General features: G+C 45.2%; 1 protein-coding gene across 6 annotated transcripts in view; it reads right to left on the bottom strand.

Moving 5' to 3' along the window:
- Positions 1 to 21,845, bottom strand: part of PPFIA4 (PTPRF interacting protein alpha 4) — a 285,024-nt gene that overhangs the window by 171,275 nt on the left and 91,904 nt on the right. For all 6 annotated transcript variants that reach the window (XM_060231094.1, XM_060231093.1, XM_060231095.1 and 3 more), the window contains one exon: positions 1,466 to 2,286. In XM_060231094.1, the coding sequence (XP_060087077.1) occupies positions 1,466 to 1,702 (237 nt within the window). In that variant the 5' untranslated portion in view covers positions 1,703 to 2,286. The remainder of the gene's footprint in view (positions 1 to 1,465; positions 2,287 to 21,845) is intronic.

Raw genomic sequence — 21,845 nt, 5'->3', positions numbered from 1 at the left:
ACTTCTGTACATTTATACATATTCTCCAGGTGATGGACCAATCAGGTTTGTGCTGAGTCATGCTCACCTCAGCCTGGCTGATACAATCTGGCAGTCTGCCAAATGCCTCTCCAGCCAGATCATTTACTGTCATTTAGATCTTGTGCTGTCAGCAGTGGTCTGATGCCTGCACATATACTAACATGCTGGGGCTCTGATGGGCAGCTGGGTTTAAACTGACTGCCCAAAACAGCTCACAAAGCAGCTGCCCTTCAGGAAGCACTCTCCCCACAGGCTCAGCTAGAGCTCTGCTGGGCAAAACGGTTTAAACCAAACTACCCAAAACAGCCCACAAAGCAGCTGGTCCTGTAGAAAGAACTCTCCCCATAGCCCCTCAGCAGGTGTTCCAGGTTTGCCGGCAATGTCAAAATATACCCAAAAAATACTGATAAGGTGTTTTGAGGTATACTTTTTTTTCAGGTACACCCAAATGCACATCTCTGGAAAAGATCCAGAAAAGGGCAGCAAGAAGAAAAGTACATAGGATAATAATGTCAGGATCTTCTCTCCTTTTCAGTGTCTTTCCTTGTATTTCTTCAGATTGCAACTTTTACGGCAATATCCTGTTTCTTCTCAGAAGTTCCACACTTCTTAATCTTACCTTCTCTCTCAGCTAGAGATGTAATTATGATCCTGTCTCTGTCTCTTCTCTTTACTATCAAGTATGCTAGTGCCTAAATAAACGTTTATCTACACTTTAATCAGGTTGTCCACTGCTGCTGCATTAATTAATTACTTAGCCAACTCTGCTCAGGCTAGGCAGCTGCCACTGAGAACAAATTACACTTTTCCTCCTCAGAAATTTGCTACTTTGATCCCTCAAGAGCCAAAGAAATAATAAAACAACAAATTGGGATACATCTCTCCAAACTGAAAGTTTGGGCTCATTTCTATCTGGTGCTGGGGAATTATACCCAAAGCTTTGTGTCAGCAAACTACCTCTACACCATAGAATTTCCCAAATACCACAAAGCCTTCACTCTGGCTCAGCTTAATCTCTTGCCCTCAGAACTTCTAGAAGGGAGATACATACACATTCAATACTCCCATAGCCTTTGTCTGCCAATCTTAAACAGTTAAAATAATGAAGCATGTGTTATTCTATAATTCTATAAGGACATGTGCATCTCACCCCTATTCTATTTAAATTTCCAGGTAGATCAGATACATTTCACACATCCCCCCTCTTTGCAGATCATTCAAATGAGACCTCCATTTAAGTGGTCAAGTTTTGGGCAAAGGTTTCACCCACAAAGAAGATAATAATCCAAACTTTTAACATCTAGTATGTATAAGGCTCTAAAATTTTAATTCTCTTTAATGTTTACACCTATATGGAGTGTGCACTAGAAGCAGACTGTTGTTATAATGTTGTTTGATCTCTGGATTGTAAATAAACAATGTATGCATATATTTATTTTCTTACCTGAGGGAGAGCAGAGTTCAGTTGTCTCTGCAACTGGTCTCGCTCATGCAAGGCCTCCTGTAGCCGGCCCTGAGTCACTGACAGAGTTTCACGTGTTTCCCGAAGAGTCTCTAGCAGCTTGTCTCTTTCATCAAGCATGTTCACCATCAGCTGTTCAAAGTTGGCATCAGAATCAGAACCTGGCTGTGACCCCAAGGGGTCGCTCTCGCTGATGGTAGGCATCACCTCACACATCATGGCAACACTGGGTGAATGCCCTGTGTTATAGAAAGCTTAGGGGCTGGCAGGAAATTCCTAGGCAGGGTGCCACTTAGGGCTGTAGAAATAGGAAGTTAAGGTCACATTGTTACTGCTGCCCACTGCAGATTGTGGCAAGTGTCAAATGCAGGCTGCGCAGTAAAGTCCGTAAACCCTCCATTTCCTTTTGCAAAAAACTGGAGATTACATTGCACTTGTAAAAAGTCTTTAAAAAGTCATCACAACATTACTATTAAGTCATTAAGATCAGCAAGGCCCAAGAATTGAACAGACTGTGTGATTTTCTGAGGGTCATTCCAAGCACCTTTGACAGATATGAGATCTCTCCAGTGTGAGTCACCATCTATGGGCTACAGCTCTAGGTTGCTCAAAAAATTATGCTGTCTTTGTTCTGCACAGTCACCTTAATATCTTATGAGATCCAGAGACTGCAAAGTACTTCACTCTTCTTGATGTTAACAGTCAGCGTAGACAGATCAGCCATTGCCTTGTAAAATTTAGCATGATATTGCAGCAGACTGGTCATTTGCCAAACCAAAGACATCTTTCATTCACTCTGGAATCTATTGGGAAAGAATATTTTAGACATTAGAACAGTGTCCACCAGTTGCCTTACAAATCCATATTTCAAATACTTTTTCAAATTCCTTGGATTATTACCATAAAATACATGAGAAAGTAATTCATCTGTGAGAGCTAATCAATGCTGCTGGCACATTCTTTTACTTAATCTAGGCACAGCATGTCTATAGATTTTGATTATTTTTCCTCATTCAAATATTTTAACCTTTTTTTGAGGCTACATTCTCCACAGTACACTTCACCTGTCATTTATAATCAGATTATATGAAATTAAGTGTCTTGACCAGCACGATTCCACCACATTTCTATATTAACTACTTTTATATTAACTATTTCTGCCTGCTAGTCTTAGTATTTGGACTTCTCACAGTTCCAAATAATTATAAACACTAGGAACTACGCAAGAAAAATAAAACATAAGAACCTGTCCAAAAGTCTAATTTACTCAACCACCAAGAAGAGAAGAAAATATTTTAAAAAGTGGAGGCGGCATACGTATACAAACAGGAAAATGGCAACTCCAAAGTAACAATAGACATACAACTGTCCACCAGAAAAGCTGTGGACAGTATCAAGAGGTAACGCACTGTAGGGAGCTCCTAAAGAATAAGCATGCAACCAAATTTAAGGGGGGGGGGGGAATGTTGAAGTGCAAAAGAAACAGAAAAGAAGAGAGCAAAAAGTGGAAAAACAGCAGTCAGCAAACAAATGGGTACAGTTAAGAGTTAATACTGAAGCGCTAAATAAATACAGATGAGAAACCAATGTTGAGAAGCCAATGAAAGTGTGACATAATTTCACTTTTGAGCTGAATGAGATTACGCAAGCACACAATTTCAAATATGGCACCTTGATCCTAAATAAGTTACATCAAAGTACATTCCACTCAATAATATTTATTTTCACACAGTGAATCCAAAGAAATTTCTGTCCTTGTTCTGGCTTTGTTCAAGAACTTGATCCTTTGTTGTGAGAACTTTATCTCTGAGCCCGAAAGATTCTACAAACCCTAACTTTATCTCTGCTTGTGATAAGCACGATTTGAATTTATATCTGTGTGTTCCTTTAATTGTTGGTAAACTGCAGTAGAAAAAGGGGGGAGTTAAAGAGGGGGAATGAGTGAGGCGATTGGTTGGTGACTGAGAGAGTGTGGGTGAAGCGAAGAAGTATGTGTGTGTGTGCGTGCATGTGGAGGGTGTCAGCAGTTAACTCTCAGCAGAGTGACAGCAATTAACAGTCGGTCGGGGTCAGTCAGCAATCTACAGTCTGAGAAGCAGTCTTCTGAACAGAATCCCATACTAGTGCTGTGAAAGGAATTAAGATTCTAGAGAAGAAAAGTAGAATGGTTTAGAGGACATATTAGGGGCTAGATAGTCAAAACCTACTATTATCAGAGTATTCTAGGAGTGTGAGAGACAGAAGCTGTCAGAACATTGAAAGGAGGATTTGAGAGTGAGGAGTGTGTGGAGTGACACCTCAGTCAGAAGTTGTTATTATTCACTGAAAAATTAAGCTATTAACATCTTGAAATCAATACCCTTATTGTTCAAATAAAGTTTTATTTTATATTAACCTAGAGTCCTATGATACTAAATTATAGAAGTCTCATCCTCAGGGCCACATAGTCCAATGAAGAAGCCTTAGAGCTTGGGTACAATTCAATTGGGAACATTAAATAAAGTGTTTGTAATGAAACTCCTGGTGGCGGCATCAGGGGAGGGATGGTGGCTCAGTGGTAGAGCATCTGCTTGGTAAGCAGAAGGTCCTAGGTTAAATCCTGGCATCTCCAAAAAAGGGTCCAGGCAAATAGGTGTGAAAAACCTCAGCTTGAGACCCTGGAGAACCGCTGCAAGTCTGAGTAGACAATACTGACTTTGATGGACCAAGGGTCTGATTCAGTATAAGGCAGCTTCATATGTCCATATGGCATCACATACATTAAGAGAGAAATCACGATACACAGCTTTGGATTATGCCAACAGGTAGGGTTTTTTGCATGGGTGTGTGTGTGCGCTGGAATTTTGACATCTGGTGGTTGGAGCGACAGGAGGTGGAGCCAACTACAACTACAGGAGGTGGAGCCAACCAGGTTTTCTTGGAGGAAACAGATGTCCTGGACCCCTCCCAGTCTGGCTTCCATCCTGCATGTGGGACAGAGATGGTGCTGGTTGCCTTAGAGCAGGGGTCCCCAACCCCCAGTCCGTGGACCGGTACTGGTCCGTGGCCTGTTAGCAACCAGTCTGTGAGTTGTATAATTATTTCATTATATATTACAATGTAGGAGGAGGAGGAGGAAAAAGAAGACGACGACAGTGGATTTATATCCTGCCCTCCACTCTGAATCTCAGTGGCTCACAGTCTCCTTTATCTTCCTTCCCAACAACAGACACCCTGTGATATGGATGGAGCTGAGAGTGCTCTCGCAGCAGCTGCCCTTTCAAGGACAACGTCTGCCAGAGCTATGGCTGACCCAAGGTCATTCCAGCAGCTGCAAGAGGAGGGGTGGGAAATCAAACCTGGTTCTCCCAGATAAGAGTCTGCAAAGACCTCCTGTTTCCATCTAAGGCAGGCTCGGCAGTTGGTCTCTTATCTTGCCTCCCACGATCTAGCCACAGTGATTCATGCAACAATCACTTCCAGATTACACTATTGTAACTTTCTCTATGTGGGGCTACCCTGGTTGACCTTGATGCTTGTGTGGGTGTGGATCCACCCAGTGCTGTGCAAGTTGCACTGGCTACCCCTTGAGTACCAGATCTGTTTCAAGGTATTGGTTCTCACCTTTAAGTCCCTATACAGCCAGAGGCCTGCATAACTTTGGGACCGCCTCTCCCCATATCAGCCCCTCCCCAGGTTCTGAGATCTGCTATGAAACATCTTTTTGTGGTCCCTGGTCCTAAGGATGCCCAGCTGGCTTTAATGAAGGCTAGGGCCTTCTCGGTCTGAGCCCCTACCTAGTGGAACAAGCTCCCACTGGAGATCCAGGCCCTGCAGGACTTATCAAAGTTTCTCAGGGCCTGTAAGACAGAGCTCTTCCACCAGGCTTTTAACTGATCTGGATGGCATCCTCTTGTCACCAGCTGCCTCCCCCAAATTTTTTTACCATTACTGTGACTGCGCTATGTTGCTAGACATTAGTCTATATGTTGTTGCGTAGATATGCCTTCTTGTGCCTGTTGGTTGATATGCTGCACTGCCCTCAGATTTTTAGGCTGTATGCTTTTATGATGTTTTTATATTTTAATTTGAGTGTTAAACTTTGTTGTAAGCTGCCCTAAGCCCACTTGCGAGAAAGAGCAGGATATAAATCGTAAAATTAAATTAAATTAAATCACTGCTGGAAGAGGCAGAGCCACAGACACACAGAGGAAGCCCAAGTGCAGGGGAGAAGAGGTATAAAATATACCGGGAGAGAAGAGTGAGAGAGTATAAAATCAACACTGCATTGGCAGCTGCCACTGCAGCAACAGGCTTTTCCACATTCTCATCTTCCTCACTTGTGTGTTCCTGTGGCTTTTGGGGGTTTCTGTTCTGCATGTTTTGCTCCCTCTAGAGGTCAGTTCAATATTCAAATGGTTTATGTCCAGCATATCTCCCTGCAGTTTGGAGATATGCCAGACCACAAATAGACCACAAGAAGGAGAAAAACACATGTGGAACAGAAACAAGCAAGCGAGGAAGATGAGAATGCAGAAAAGCCCAAGGTCATTTTAATCTGCACAGCTAATCAAATGGCCAATCAGAAGTCCTGCTGGCCAACAGCCCTGCCCATTTGCCTTTAGTGTGAACCAGGAAAGATATCAGCAGATTCTGTGGTGCCCATGGACCCCTGCATCAGATCTTTGGTCCTTTACAATTTTATGATTTAATAATTTCCCAGCTAACTACTTCAACTACTGTTCCAAGAATCCAACCGATTGCTATTAGAATCAGACATGCACAAAAAGGTCACATACTCAATAATCAGTTATTTCAAAGATATTCACTATACGGAAGAGTGGAAAGGAAAACCTAGGAAAACCTAGCTACAAATCTGATGGAAAGACTCAAAGGGGGAAATGTATCACATTGTAAGAGTCACTAAAGTTGAAAACAAAAACCAAAGCCACTTGCCTGGAGTTCTCTAAAGAGGCAGCACACATATATATTTTAAATAAATGAAATGTTGCTTTCCTACTGTATAAATCAAACAAACAAATAAATAAATAATCAGCTGCCCATTGTACAGTATGTCAAAAAATTAACACGAGTTTGGGAATATGCATACACATACCCAATGTAGGTACGCTGGTTCTAGAGCTTGGACAGAATCCAAGATGCACATAAAATGTTAAATACTGGGTTCAATGGATCAGAGTAAAACAGGAACCACGCTTTATTGGTTCATACCAGGAGCCCAGATCTCAGAATATATTGCAGAGTCTCAAACGTTCCCACAGTAGCCTGGGTGTGCGAAAGCCACCCGCCGCACCTCAAAAAGGATATTATAGCATTGGAGAAAGTCCAGAAAAGGGCAACTAGAATGATTAAAGGGCTGGAACACTTTCCCTATGAAGAAAGGTTGAAACACTTAGGCCTCTTTAGCTTGGAGAAACGTCGACTGCGGGGTGACATGATAGAGGTTTACAAGATAATGCATGGGATGGAGAAAGTAGAGAAAGAAGTACTTTTCTCCCTTTCTCACAATACAAGAACTCGTGGGCATTCGATGAAATTGCTGAGCAGACAGGTTAAAATGGATAAAAGGAAGTACTTCTTCACCCAAAGGGTGATTAACATGTGGAATTGCCACAGGAGGTGGTGGCGGCCACAAGCATAGCCACCTTCAAGAGGGGGTTTGATAAAAATATGGAACAGAGGTCCATCAGTGGCTATTAGCCACAGTGTGTGTGTGCGTGTGTGTGTGTGTGTGTGTGTGTATATATATATATATATATATATATATATATATTGGCCGCTGTGTGACACAGAATGTTGGACTGGATGGGCCATTGGCCTGATCTAACATGGCTTCTCTTATGTTTTTAAATATAGAGTCCAGTACATAACAGAACACAACCTTTCTAGTTGGCTGGCCAGCTCCTATACATATGCCAACAGAAAAAATCGTTCTGCATTTATTTTCATTCAGCCATCCTCATGACAGCCCCCCCCCCCCCGAATCTAGACCTCTACAATGGAGAACACTATACACTAGACCAGGGGTGACCAAACTGCAGCTCAGGAGCCACATGTGGCTCTTTCACACATATTGTGTGGCTCTTGAAGCCTCCACCACCCTGTCTGCTGGCTTGGAGAATGCATTTAAAGTTCAAGTTACTTTCTTTCCACCTCTCCTTCCCTCCCAATCTCCTGCCTGCCCTCAAACATCTGACGTTCACAACTTGCAGTTCTCAAACATTTTATGTTTATTCTATGTGGCTCTTACATTAAGCAAATTTGGCAACCCCTGCACTAGACATTCCAACAGGTAGACATATTTGTGGTTCAACTTGACTTTTTGATTCCCGTTCAAGTACCTAGAGAGAGTGGCAATATCCAAACTTTGAGAACAGCATGGACTCCGCTATTTTGCTGGGAAGAGATATGTGGCACAAAAAGATCATTCAGCATTTTAGTCATGCTTGTCCAAGGGATGATCACAGGCCACTTTGTGGATGCTCTGTCTCAAAAAAAAAAAAAAGGAAAATGAACTGTATTCTTATTCTAACAGAAAAGGCACTGTAATTTTAAATGACACATCCATAAAAGAATAAACAGCATACTGTCTTCTCTACTCATGATTGAGCCCTCCACTGAGGAGGATGGTGCTGGCATTTGTGGCACAATATTTTGAAGTTTGCTTTTCTATTTATTAGTCTACTAGTAATATCTGTAACAAAAACAGAAAACACACAACTGCATTCTGACTAGAGTATTTTCAGGCTTACATCCTCAAAACTTAGTGTTTCAAACATGCACAGCATTCAGGGCATTTCTCTAATGATATTACAGGCATTTCAGTTATGAGCAACACATCCTGCAACTACCAAGAGACAGGAATAAACTTACTTCATCATGTTATCTTTATATCCCATTGCCAGAATGTAGAACTATGATTGTAACAGACATAGAATGCAAACCTCAAGACTCATCATGCTGTCTTGGAATAGCACTAGCACACATACTTGCTAGTATTGACCTTTAAAGCACTGTATAGCCTGAGATCAACATAGCTAAAGGATCACCTTCTCCCATACTAACTTTCCTGCTCACTCTGGTCATCCTCATAGGCCCTGCCTCCACTATCTAAGACCAAACAGTTGGTGACCTAAGAAAGGGGCTTCTCCATAGTGGCATCTAAACTTTGGAACTCCCTCCCCTAGGGAGATTTATCTTTCTCCAGCTATTGGTATAATCTGCCAGCCAGATCATCTGGCATACCCCAATAATGGTTTTTGGCCCTCTTTCTAGTGTTGTTTGCTTACATGTTTTAAACTGGATTTTACAGTTTTAACTATCTTTTGTTTAAACATATGTTCACCACCTTATGGACTCTGATTAGGTGTGGGAAAGGTAGCATAAAAATGTTTTAAATATTTTTTTTAATGCAAAGCCACTTAAGACACAGAGCCACAGCAAAAGAGCAAGATCAGAGACCTGTCATTTAAAAAACTGAAAATATGTCTTTACAGGTCAGTCAGCCTAATGCCCCAGGCATATTAATAGAAATTGTAATTATTAGGCACATAGAGCAACAAAGTTTGCTAATCAGCATGACTTCTGCAAAGAAGTCCTGCCTCACCAACTTTTAGTTTTTTCAGAAAATGAACAAGCATGTAGATAGCAGTAGACATTATATACTTGGACTTTCAAAAGGCTTTTGACGAGGTACCTCACTAAAGACTCCTGGGGAAACTTGTCTCTGCAACAGCCATGGGATAAGAGAATGGGTTCTCTTATGGATTAAATATTGGTTATAGTATCAGAAGCAAGAGTAGGAATAAGGGAAGAGTTCTCACAAGGAGGAAAAGTAAGCTGTGTGATCCCACAAGGATTGGTATTGGGGCCAGTACTATTTAATTTTTTCATAAATGATCTAGAACTAGGGGTGAGTAGTGTGGCCAAGGTTGCAGATGACACCAAATTATTCAGGATGATAAAAATAAAGGCTGATTGTGAATAAGTCCAAGAGAGCCAGTTTGGTGTAGTGGTTAAGTGTGTGGACTCTTATCTGGGAGAACCGGGTTTGATTCCCCACTCCTCCACTTGCACCTGCTGGAATGGCCTTGAGTCAGCCATGGCTCTCATAGAGGTTGTCCTTGAAAGGGCAGCTGCTGTGAGAGCCCTCTCAGCTTCACCCACCTCACAGGGTGTCTGTTGTGGGGGGAGAAGATATAGGAGATTGTAAGCTGCTCTGAGTCTCTGATTTAGAGAGAAGGGCGGGGTATAAATCTGCAATTCTTCTTCTTCTTCTTCTTCATCATCACAGACTTAGTGAGTGAGAGAAAATGCAGCAAATGAAATTCAGCGTCATTAAGTGTAAGGTGATGAAGTTTGGGACAAAAAAATTATCCCAACTTCAAGTAAAGGCTAATGGGGTCTGAACTTGCTGAGAATGAGAAGGAAAAGATCTTGGTGTCACAGTGATTAGCTCAATGAATGTGTGCTTCAGCCATGAAAAAGGAAAATTCTATGCTAGGAATTTATTAGGAAAGGGATGGAAAATAAAATAGTTGATAGTATAATGCCCCTGTATAGATCTATGGTGTGGCATTTGGAATACTGTGTACAGTTCTGGTAGCCATATCTTTAAAAAGTCATTGTAGAGCTGGGGAAGGTACAGAGGAAAGCAACCAAGATGATTAGGAGGTTGGAGCACATTCCCTATGAAGTAAGGCTGAAGAATCTGGGACTTTTTGGTTTAGAAAAAAAATGACTAAGGGGCTCTATAATGGAGGTTTTTAAAATTATACATAAGGTGGAGATAGTTGAGAAAGAGAAATTTTTCTCTTTCATCCAAAATACTAGAACTCAAGCGCATCCAGTGAAGCTGATGGACAGTAGATTCACAACAGGAAAAGGCAATACTTCTTTATTTACACAAAGAGTGATTAAAATGTGGAATTTGCTGCCAGAGAATGTAGTAATGGCCACAGGAATAAACAGCTTTAAGAGGGGGAATAGATAGATTCCAGGAGAATAGGTCTATCAGTGATTACTAGTCATGGTGGCTGAGGAAAATCTCTACATTCAGAGGCACAAAACCTCTGAATCCCAGAACCAGGAGACCCTCCAGAGGAACTGGTTAGCCACTGAGTGAGACATGATGCTGGCCTAGTTGAACCACTGGTCTGATAGAGCAGGGTGGAGAGCCAGTTTGGTGTAGTGGTTAAGTGGGCAGACTCTTATCTGGGAGAACCGGGTTTGATTCCCCACTCCTCCACTTGCACCTGCTAGCATGGCCTTGGGTCAGCCATAGCTCTGGCAGAGGTTGTCCTTGAAAGGGCAGCTGCTGGGAGAGCCCTCTCCAGCCCCACCCACCTCACAGGGTGTCTGTTGTGGGGGAGGAAGGTAAAGGAGATTGTGAGCCACTCTGAGACTCTTCGGAGTGGAGGGCGGGATATAATTCCAATATCTTCTTCGTCTTCTTGTGTTCTTAGGAAACTTCACAGACTTCCATACATGTGTTCCTCTCATTGTTAATTGGAAATTTTTAAATCTTAACATATGAAAGGCTGAGACTGCAGGAAGAGGAAGTAGTAACAATATGGAATTACCTGTATCATGCAGGAGCACTTAGGCTACCTTCTAGATGGATGAGGACCAGAAGCTAGTGTTGAAGCAGCAATAAATTACCATATTATAAATTTCTTTAGAGAAGCATATACATGGTTCTCCATCAACGAACAATATGTTGTTATGCAAACATCAAGAACACACATACAGCAGACTTGCTGAAGCTATGCAGGTCTGAAAACATATTACACTGCCTTGGATTCCATGATGGAATAAATGAAGGATATTAATATGATTATTGCATTCCTTTTAATATTTTAATCTTTATATTTTGATAGTATGGTTGATATTTTGCCAACAAGTCATTGTGCTTTACATACATTGATTGATGTTGTAACTCTGGACTTTATAATAAAACAACATGAAATTGCCCCTCCAACTATTCACCCAATCCAACAAAGAAGTCAGCTGTTAGTGAATACATAACTGTGCACCTGTTTACATGGACAAGGCACTAGAAAAGCTAGAGATGAAAAGCAGATAGAAAGTAGAAAAGAAGCACAGAATCTATTTGCCTGGAAATCTTCTCTTGGAAGATTAGGGGATCACAGAAATACTTTCCTGATCAGACTGGGTAAGAACATGAAAGAGAAGGACTGACTCCAGGAAATTATCTCTGTTAAAATAATGCTAAGTTATTACCATCAACCTTATACTATCATTTTCCACATGGGAGAAGGATGAGCTTTTTAAAAAAAAAGTAAATGGAAGGGCATCAGGTACACTGTGTTGTGTTCTCTAAGACAAATGAATCAGAACACATATCATAAGAGTAAAATAATGCTAGTCTGATGGCTATTTCTCATTTCAGTCACCTTTGCTGAAGAGATGAGTAATGGCTGAGAATGACATCAGCAGCAATGAAAAGAGCAGATTAACTCAGCTTTACAGCAAGAAAGGAAGGCGGAGAAATAACTCAGACCATCTTGTATTCTATCTACTCTAAATAGTTCATCAAATCCATTGCTCTTTGGTCTACCTCCAAGAATGGTAGTGCCAACTGAGAAGTTTCTTCACTGTGCCAGAATTCAGACACAAGAGCATACACACTTGCTGAGGCAAAGCACATTCTTATTAGGCATCTGTTACTTCAAGCAGTAAAAGAAATTATCAACTAAAGCAATGCCCATTAACACCCCCAGAAGCAAATAAATATACCCCACACCATTTGTTATAGATGTTAACAGTTTCAAAGTCTAACAGGGGCACAGGACTAATATAAGAGCAGAATTAAAAGTTGGGGATACTGAAAGGACACATGCAGCTATAAAAGATTCTGAGGTTGTTCAGCAGCTTCCCACACTATCAATTCAATGCATTAGTGGAAAGCAAACATTAGACCCTCCCTACAACAGCCCAAGTAGTTGTGTAACTAGCCTTGTTTGCAATGTGCCAGATAAGAGCAAAGAAGGAACCAATAGGTAGGAATTAAGATACATATTGGATGCTAAATCCATTCAAAAGTGCTATCCACACATGGCCTAACAAAACAAGCTCATATTCATATGCTCAACACAACACAGTTCAGCAACAAGCAGCATAAGAAAAGGAAACATCTTGCAGCTGTTTTTAGAAAGCCATATGCTTCAAGAAATCTTGTAGAAATATGCTTCCTAACAAAAACAAAGAGTTTAATCATGACAACAGTCCTTTGAGAGCCAACTAAAAAAAATACGGTAGTTCATACAGCAGTGTTTTAACATTTGCTTAATAAACTAGTAAAGATGTGAAAATTTACTATTTTCCGGGCACACGGTGAATGCATGGCTACCTTCAGAATTTTATTTAAATTATTAAATAATTCCACCTAATACATAAAATTCCTTTTTAAAATACAGTAATTTAAACCTTGCTCAGGCTGGAGATTACAAGAGCACAGACTTAACACAATTTTTCCACAATTTTTATTCCCAATTGTTAGTTTACTATACATTCCTGAGTCCAATAATAATTTCAGGTATGTATATTTTGCAAGGCTGTAAATCTTATTAAGACACATACCATTTCAACCTTCTCCAGCCATTCACTCTTAGGTGCAAGATTCTTTCTCCAGTATCTTGCAAAGATCAATTGAGCTGCAGTACTTACATTTAACATCACCATCTTTCTCTGTTTAGGTAGTTCTACCATATAGTAAGTACAAAAGAAAAGTATCCAGGATGTCATAGCATTAGTTCTTGTTATTCTCCAAAATGGCTAGGAATTTAAGAAGAGCCCTGCTGGATTAGACAAGAGGTTCATCTAAAGCCAGCAATCTGTTTTCACACAGTAGCCAACCAGTTATCCTGAAGGGATAATGAACAGGACAAAGAGGCCAAGGCCTTCCCCTGATTTTGCCTTCTAGCACTGGTATTTAGAGATTTTTCTACTTCTGAATGGCCTACTATCTCTGAATGTGAAAGTTCCCTTCAGTATCATGGTTAGTACACATTACAGACCTATCCCACATGAATATGTCTAACCTCCTTTCAAAGCCACTGATGCTTATGGTCAGCACTACCTCCACTGGCACTGAATTTCACTATTTAAATATTAATTAAGTAAAGATGTATTTCCTTGTATCTGCCCCAAAGATATTGCCCATTAACTTCATAGGAAGCCCCACATGCTAGTATCATGGGAGAGGGAGAAAAATGTTTTCTGTCCACTTTTGGCACACCAAGCATAATGTTCTGAACTTGTATTATGTCCTGCATCAGTAATCCATTTTCTGAATGGATAAGAGTCATAAGAAAGGGGTTCCAACCTCTTAATTACTTTGATTATCCTCTTCTGTATTTTTTTCTAACCCAGTAATATGCTTTCTGAGACATGGTGACCAGAACTACACACAATATCCCACATGGGACCTCACCATAGAATAGGGGCAGAGACATTACAATATTGGTTTTATTTTCAGTTCATTCCCTAACAATCTCCAGAACACAGAATTTGCCTTATTCACATTGCTACACACTTTCATCAAGCTATCCACTTACAATCCCAAAATACATGCAGAAAACAGCAACAGGATTAAAAAACTTAGCAAGCTTTGAATTGTACTGAAGATATGAAAACAAGTGGCAGACAAGCCATGTCAAAGATACCTTATCTAAAATGTTCATTTAGCACTGTAGTTAATACTTCATATGTATTAAGCTCAAAGGAAGTTAAAAATTTTCACACAAAAAAGAACTTTCAGAAAAAACTTCAAAGAAAAAAGATGCAGATCTTGTCAAACACTTAAATACACCCACCTCAGGAACCAAGATCTATCTCATAACACAACACCTACCTTGTGGACCAACATCCACTAATGCAAACATCTACCTTGTCAAACATCCAGTCATACAAGCAAGGCTGTTTGACTGCACCCAGCATTTCCCCATCTACAGCAACAATGGGCAGGTGACCACCTCTCAGAAGATGATGATGATATTGGATTTATATCCCACCCTCCACTCCGAATCTCAGAGTCTCAGAGCGGCTCACAATCTCCTTTGTCCTCAATTATGAGGCTGGTGGCTGCCCACCTCCTGGGCATGAGGGAGAGTGTGATAGCCCATCCTTCAAAACCTAGTCACCAGGGGGTAGCAAGCAGGTGACCACCTCCCAGGCCAGAGGTGAAGGCAGGAAACCACCTCCTGGAATCCATCTTCACAACCAGGTAACCACCTCCCAAGACTGAAGGGGAATGTGGCAGGCCATCCCTCAAAATCTGGTCACCAGGGAGAGGCAAGCAGGCAACTGCCTCCCAGGCCCAAGGAGAAGGATTGCTGATCTATAACAACAATGAATACAAATGAGGAGGGGGCAGAACTCAGCCCCCCCCCAGTCAATCCTCATCAAACTTGGAGGGCAGGTAGAATGTCAAGTTGGCAGATTCAATAACGAGTTGTTGATACAAAAAAACAGGTTTCCTACCTGTAACTGATGATCTTCGAGTGGTCATCTGTGCAGTCACACTGATGGGAGTAAGGCGCCTGCGCCGATCTCGATCGGTAAACTCAAAAGCTGCGGATTTCCGCGCCGACGTCCCAGTGCGCATGCCCAGGAGCCCTACCGCGCATGCTCACTGCGACGGGCGCGGACATCCCACCAGTTCCTTCTGACCGCCACGTCAGCCCAGAGATGGACCGACCGCAGCGGGGAAGCAGGGCAGGGAGTGTGACTGCACAGATGACCACTCGAAGATCATCAGTTACAGGTAGGAAACCTGTTTATCTTCTTCGTGGTCTCTGTGCATCACACTGATGGGAGACTAGCAAGCCAAGACCTTACCTGGAGGCGGGAGCAACGGTCCATCAACAGGAAACAGACTGCAACACCGCTCGGCCCACGGCAGATTCTCTGCGTCCTCGCAAGTCCAACGCGTAGTGGCGCACAAAGGTGTGCTCAGAGGACCAGGTAGCGGCTCTACAGATGTCCTGCAGCGGAACACCCTTCATGAAGGCCGCCGACGTCGCCATCGCACGAGTAGAGTGCGCTCTAATGGGCCCCGGCAAGGGTTTCTTGCTCAACAGGTAACAAAGTTTAATAGTCTCCGTTATCCACTTTGACAACCTCTGGGCCGAAATCCTTCGCCCAAGGGAAGGCTGGACATAGGACACGAAAAGTCTGGAATCCCTCCTAAATGACTTCATGCGATGCAAATAAAACGCCAGCGCCCATTTCACGTCCAGGGCGTGCAACCTACGCTCATCGTCATTAGTCGGATTAGGGGAAAAAAACGGTAAGCAGATTTCCAGGCTAAGATGGAACACCGAAACCACCTTGGGGAGGAAGGTGATGTCGGGCCTCAAAAGCACTCCGTCCTCGGAGAAGCACAAATAAGGGGGATCGCACCGCAGAGCCGCCAACTCCCCTACTCGCCTCGCCGAGGTAATGGCTACGAGGAAAGCCGTCTTCCAGACCAGCAACTGGAGGGAGCATGTAGCCATGGGCTCAAAGGGTCTCCCCGAAAGAGCTCAAAGAACCAGGGGCAGATCCCAAGCTGGGGCCAGCTGCCTCACTGCTGGGTACAGTCTAGCAACTCCTTTCAGGAAGCGCTTGGTATCTGGATGGGCAAAGATGGTACAACCCTCCAGCTGCGCATGATGCGCTGAAATGGCTGCAAGATACACTCGGATTGAGGATACCGAGAGCCCCTTGTCCAAAAGGGACAATAGGAAATCAAAAATGATGGGCAGGCCCGCCGTCACTGGGTCTCTGGCCCGAGAAGAGGAGAATTGGACGAACACCCCCCACTTATAGGAGTACACCCTACGGGTGGAGGGTTTCCTGCTATTTAGCATCACAAACTGAGCCCTGTCAGACAGAGGTTCTACTGGAGGCACCAGGCCGTCAGCTTCAGCTATGGGATGTCATGATACACCACCTGCCCCCCGTGCAGCAACAGAAGGTCTGGGGCCTGTGGGAAGTGGTGGAACACCCCGCCGGCTAGGCGAAGGAACAGCGAGAACGAATGTTGTCTGGGCCACCAGGGCGTCACGAGAATGCCCTCCGGCCGTTCCCTGATGATCTTCTGGACTACCCTGGTAATCAGGGGAATGGGCGGGAAGAGGTAAACCTTGTGCAGACTCCAAGGCACAAGGAGCCCGTCCCTGAGGGACAGCGGGTTCGCCCCTCCCCGGCAGCAGAAGAGCGCGCACCTCCTGTTCGCACGGGTGGCGAACACGTCGAGCTCAGGTGTCCCCCACAGGACAAAGACAGGGCGCAGGAATTTCCAATTGAGTTCCCACTCGTGTATGAAAGCACCCCCTCGACTGAGAAAGTCCGCCTGGGTGTTCAGGTCTCCCGGGAGGTGAGTGGCCACTAGTGACACCCCCAAAGCGATGCACATTTCCCATAAGGCTAGAGCTAGTCCACAGAGTCTGCGGGAAACTGCGCCTCCCTGCCTGTTCACATACGCCATACGCCAGTGTCCATCAGGACTGCCACTGTTCTGTCCCTGAGGGACCTGTGGAAAGACCGGACAGCATGGAATATTGCTAACAGCTCTAGAAGGCTGATATGGTGGTGCACCTGGGACTGAGGCCATCGGTCTCCTACACAGAAACCTTCCATATGCGCCCCCCAGCCCCACAGAGAGGCGTCCATAGTGATCGTGAGGGACGGAGGTTCTCTGTGAAAGGGTGCCCCCTCCATCAGATGGGCTCTCCGTGCCCACCAGTCGAGAGATGCCAGGACCTCTGGTGGAAGAGTCAGGCGACGCTCGGGAGAGTCCCATCCGCACTTGAAGTGCGTCAGAAACCATAGCTGCAGCGGCCGCATGCGTAGCCTCGCAAAGACTAAAACTGAAGTGGTGGCGGCCATCAGCCCCAGCAGCTGCTGGAACTGACAAGCCGTGCCCGATGGGTTGCGCTGAAGAGACTGCACCGACTGAATGATGTTGTCTGCCCAATCAGACGGCAGGAATGCCCTGCAGGCCCGAGAGTCCAGGACGGCCCCAATGAATTGGACCCTCTGCGACGGTTGAAGCCGAGACTTCTTGTGGTTCACCTGCAGACCCAGGTCTTGTAGCAGAGAGAGAGTAGTGGCGATGTGGTGCAGTAGAGTCTCCCGAGAGGGTGCAACTAGTAGCCAATCGTCTATGTACGGAAACAGGGTTATCCCCGTAACCGCAGGTAGGCTGCAATCACCACTATAGTCTTTGTAAAGACCCTGGGGGCTGCAGATAGGCCAAAAGGCAGGGCCCGATATTGAAAGTGGTCAGATCCAATCGTAAACCACAGGAATTTCCTGTGAAGGGGGTGGATGGACACGTGAAAGTAGGCATCTTTTAGATCTAACGTGGCCATCCAATCCCCGCGGTTTAAGAGAGGGAGGATGCTCGGCAGAGATGTCATCCGGAACTTGTGGTAACTGATGAATACGTTCAGAGCCCAGAGGTCCATGATGGGCTGCAGACCCCCGTCCCGTTTCGGAACTATAAAATAACGGGAATAAAAACCGAGCCTGCTCTGACCAGAAGGAACACGTTCAATGGCATCTTTTTGAGGAAGAGAGGTGACTTCTTCTCTTAACGTGTCCGTGGGGCTGGTAGAAACGAAAGTGGGGGTGGGAGGGTTCTGAAAAAATTCTATGACGTAGCCTCTCCTTATTATGCCGAGGACCCACTTGTCGGTGGTGATAGCTGACCATGCCTTCAGAAATGGGAAGAGGCGGGTACGGTCCGACGTAGAAGAACGGCATGGGGGCAGGGCCAAAAGGCAGTCAAAGGCCCTGCTTGGGTTGTTTAGACCCCTTCTGTCTGGACGACTGGGTAGCCGGCAAAGAATACTTCAGCTTTGGCATGTACGGCTGTTTGGAAAATGGTGACGCAGACTTCGGGCGCCAAGGTTGGTCCGGTGACTTAGGGAATGGTTTCCTGTTCCAAGGCTTCGGCCACGGGCGCTTGGACTGGGACCGTGAAGTAGAGACCCCCAGGTTCCTAGATGTTTTTATGCTCTTGTCCATTTCTTGCAACACCGAATCAGTGGTTGCACTGAACAGACCTGAGCCATCAAATGGCAAGTCCTCTATATAAGCCTGGGTATCATGTTGGAGAGCAGTGGATCGTAGCCAGGAGTGGCGACGTAAGGCAATGGCTGTGGTTAAGGTCTTTGCGCAGGTATCGCCTGAATGCTTGGAAGAGTTCAGCTGTTGTTTAGCCAGAAGCATGCCTTCCTTCTGGAGCTTCCGAAAGGCATTCCTGCTCTGCTCTGGGAGGCTGGGAAGGAGCGTAGAAACCTGGTCCCATAGAGCGTATTGGTACCGGCCCATACAGGCCGCAAAATTGGCGATTTTGACGCCCAAGGACCCCGCAGAGTATAGCCTCCTGCCCATATTGTCTAATTTCTTCCCCTCCTCATCGGGAGGAGTAGAATGAGTCTTTTTTGCCTTCGAAGACGACAAAACCACAACTGAGTTCGGTTGCGGGTGATTGTACAGGAACTCCACACCTGACTCCTGGATATGTTACATATGATCTAGGCGCCTAGACGATATAGGTGTCGACACCGGCTTGTCCCAAGAGGTCTTAGCTGTATGAAGCATGACATTGGTCAGAGGCAAAGCCACCGCAGTGGAAGTGTCCATCTGGAAAATGTCAAAAACACTGTCGGTAATGACAGGCTGAGGTTGCGTGGTAGCAAGCGACAGCGACTGGGCCATCCGTTTAATAAGGTCCCCGTAGGATTTCAAGTCCTCCGAAGGGGAAATGGGCTGTTCCTTAGATGTCTTCTGCGAAGGGGAGGGTTCTCCAGGTGAAGATGCCTCCTGTTCCGCAGCAGACGATCCCTCTTCAGATCTAGGAGACACAGCTGGTGAGTCCGACTGGTCAGACACGTGTGGTTCCGGTGGCGATGCTTGACGCCTGGGCTTAGGCTTAGGTTTCTCCGATGGGGCTCTATGTCGGGTCGCTTGCCTTGTGTCCTCGACCTCGGGAGGTTTCAACGCCAAAGCAGATGGCAGACACCACGGCGGACGATACGACGTTCTGGACCGGTAGGAGGTGTCGGAGGATTGATCCCAATCCAGCTGGCGAGGAGGGAGCCACGGGAAGGATGGCTGCATGGGGTAGGCCCCATACAAATATTGCCATTGTCTCTGATCCCAGGGGATCTGCGCAGGGGGGCGCTGTGGATCGACATCCTGACATCGAGGCAATCGGCTCCTGGACGACCGGTCCCTAGGTCCTCTCTCCCGGTCCCGAGAATGTGGGCTACGGGATCGAAGGGATTGGAGTCGAACTGGTGGGCTCCGTTCGGTACCGAAACATTGCGCAGACTTGATCTCCCGGTCGGAGTCAGAGGAGATGACAAGCTCCATCGACATCGAGGTGATCGGACGAGTCGGGGAAGCAAACAGCTTCAACGGTGGGATGATCGGTGCTGTCGGGTCCGAAGGAGAGACAGGAGAGGCGGAAGACATGGATTTACGTTTCGGCTTATCCAGTCTTCTCGCCTTTTTCTTCTTCTCTCCCTGCAAGCCCTTATCCTTCTTAGACCGTTTAGCAGGTACAGAGGATTCCGACAAGACAGCCGAGGCAGTGCACTTTGTATGGCGCTCGCCGTCGGAAATAGGGCGCTCGGTATCGACCGCTGACGATGTCAATGGTATATCGGTGGCGATAGGTTGATCGACCAGTTCTGCCGCCAAGCGGCCCGGAGACAAGGTCTGTTCCATGAGGGCTGCCGTGAGCCTCGCTGCCCTATTCTTCCGGGTCTGTCTCGAAAACTTAGCACAATGCGTGCAAGAGTCAGGGCGATGTAGCTCCCCGAGGCACAGTAAACAGACCGAGTGTCCGTCGGGTGGAGCTATCTTGCTCCCGCACTTGGAGCACCTCCGAAAAAATCCCCACCGCCTTTCCATATGCAGCCGAGAAAGTGGGAAAAGACAGGGGGGGGGATGGAAATTTCGCGTTTCAACCCACGCGCACCACAACAACAAGCCGCTAATTCACTATACTAACTAACAACTGTAATAACGATCTACAACTAACTACAAACCTACAAATATAAAGAGAAAAAAGTTCACCGACCGAAGCAGAAAGATCGACTGATCAGCGCGGCGGTCAGAAGAGAACTGGCGGGATGTCCGCGCCCGTAGCAGTGAGCATGCGCGGTGGGGCTCCTGGGCATGCACACTGGGACGTCGGCGCGAAAATCCGCAGCTTTTGAGTTTACCAATCGAGATCGGCGCAGGCGCCTTACTCCCATCAGTGTGATGCACAGAGACCACGAAGAAGATTAACTAGTTTATTGATACTGTTGTTCTCGACCAGGCTAAGATTTAAAGACTAAGGATCATACAGTAGAATGCAAACATATAGGTACACTTCAAAGGGATTCTTCAGGGAGGGGGGACTACGCAGGGCACATTCACACATTGATGTTACCAATTCGTTCTCAGGCCTGCTTTGGCCTTGAGCGTCGCCGGCTCCAGACTCCCCCTGAGCCAAGCCTGAGAAGGCACAGATAAAGCTTTCACATATTCCCATTTCAAAGCAATACTACATAACAAAGAGGAGGAGGGGGGTAGGGAGAGTTTAAGCTAGCAGCAATTGAGTACAGTTTGGCTTTTACCCAGGATGCTCTTTGCCTGAGCCAAAGTTAGCTACAGACTTGACCAGAGTTTTGCACAGACTTGACATAGATGAGGAGTCGAGAAAGGTGAGCTGCAAATTTGATGCCTATGGTTTGCAGGGGATCCATTCAACACACTCCTGAACCTGCAACTGTGATCTTCCCAGAGAGCACTTTCTGGGGAGGCACCTGCTTTGAGGGGAATGCTACTCAGGCCCCAGCCCACAGCCAATCCTCACCAAACTTGGACAGCAGGTAGAGGAACGTGCCAGGAAGGTCCTCTGTGAGTTTGATGCCTCTAGCTTGGGGGGCGGGGGGGTCTGTTCAACACACTCCTGAACCTGTGGCTATGATTTCCCATTTCATAGCCTACCTGCAGCAGACATGTCTTCTCATAAGAACACAAGAGAAGCCATGTTGGAACAGGCCAATGGCCCATCCAGTCCAACACTCTGTGTCACACAGCGGCCAAAATTTTATATATATACACACACACACACACACACTGTGGCTAATAGCCATTGATGGACCTCTACTCCATATTTTTATCTAACCCTCTCTTGAAGCTGGCTATGCTTGTAGCTGCTACCACCTCCTGTGGCAGTGAATTCCACATGTTAATCACACTTTGGGTGAAGAAGTACCTCCTTTTATCTATTCTAACCCGACTGCTCAGCAATTTCATTGAATGTCCACGAGTTCTTGTATTGTGAGAA

Source organism: Heteronotia binoei, chromosome 2, assembly GCF_032191835.1.
Source record: "Heteronotia binoei isolate CCM8104 ecotype False Entrance Well chromosome 2, APGP_CSIRO_Hbin_v1, whole genome shotgun sequence".
Taxonomy (NCBI): Eukaryota; Metazoa; Chordata; class Lepidosauria; order Squamata; family Gekkonidae; genus Heteronotia; species Heteronotia binoei.
The sequence above is the reverse complement of the archived record's forward strand: the minus strand, read 5'-3'. Positions and strand labels throughout refer to the sequence as shown.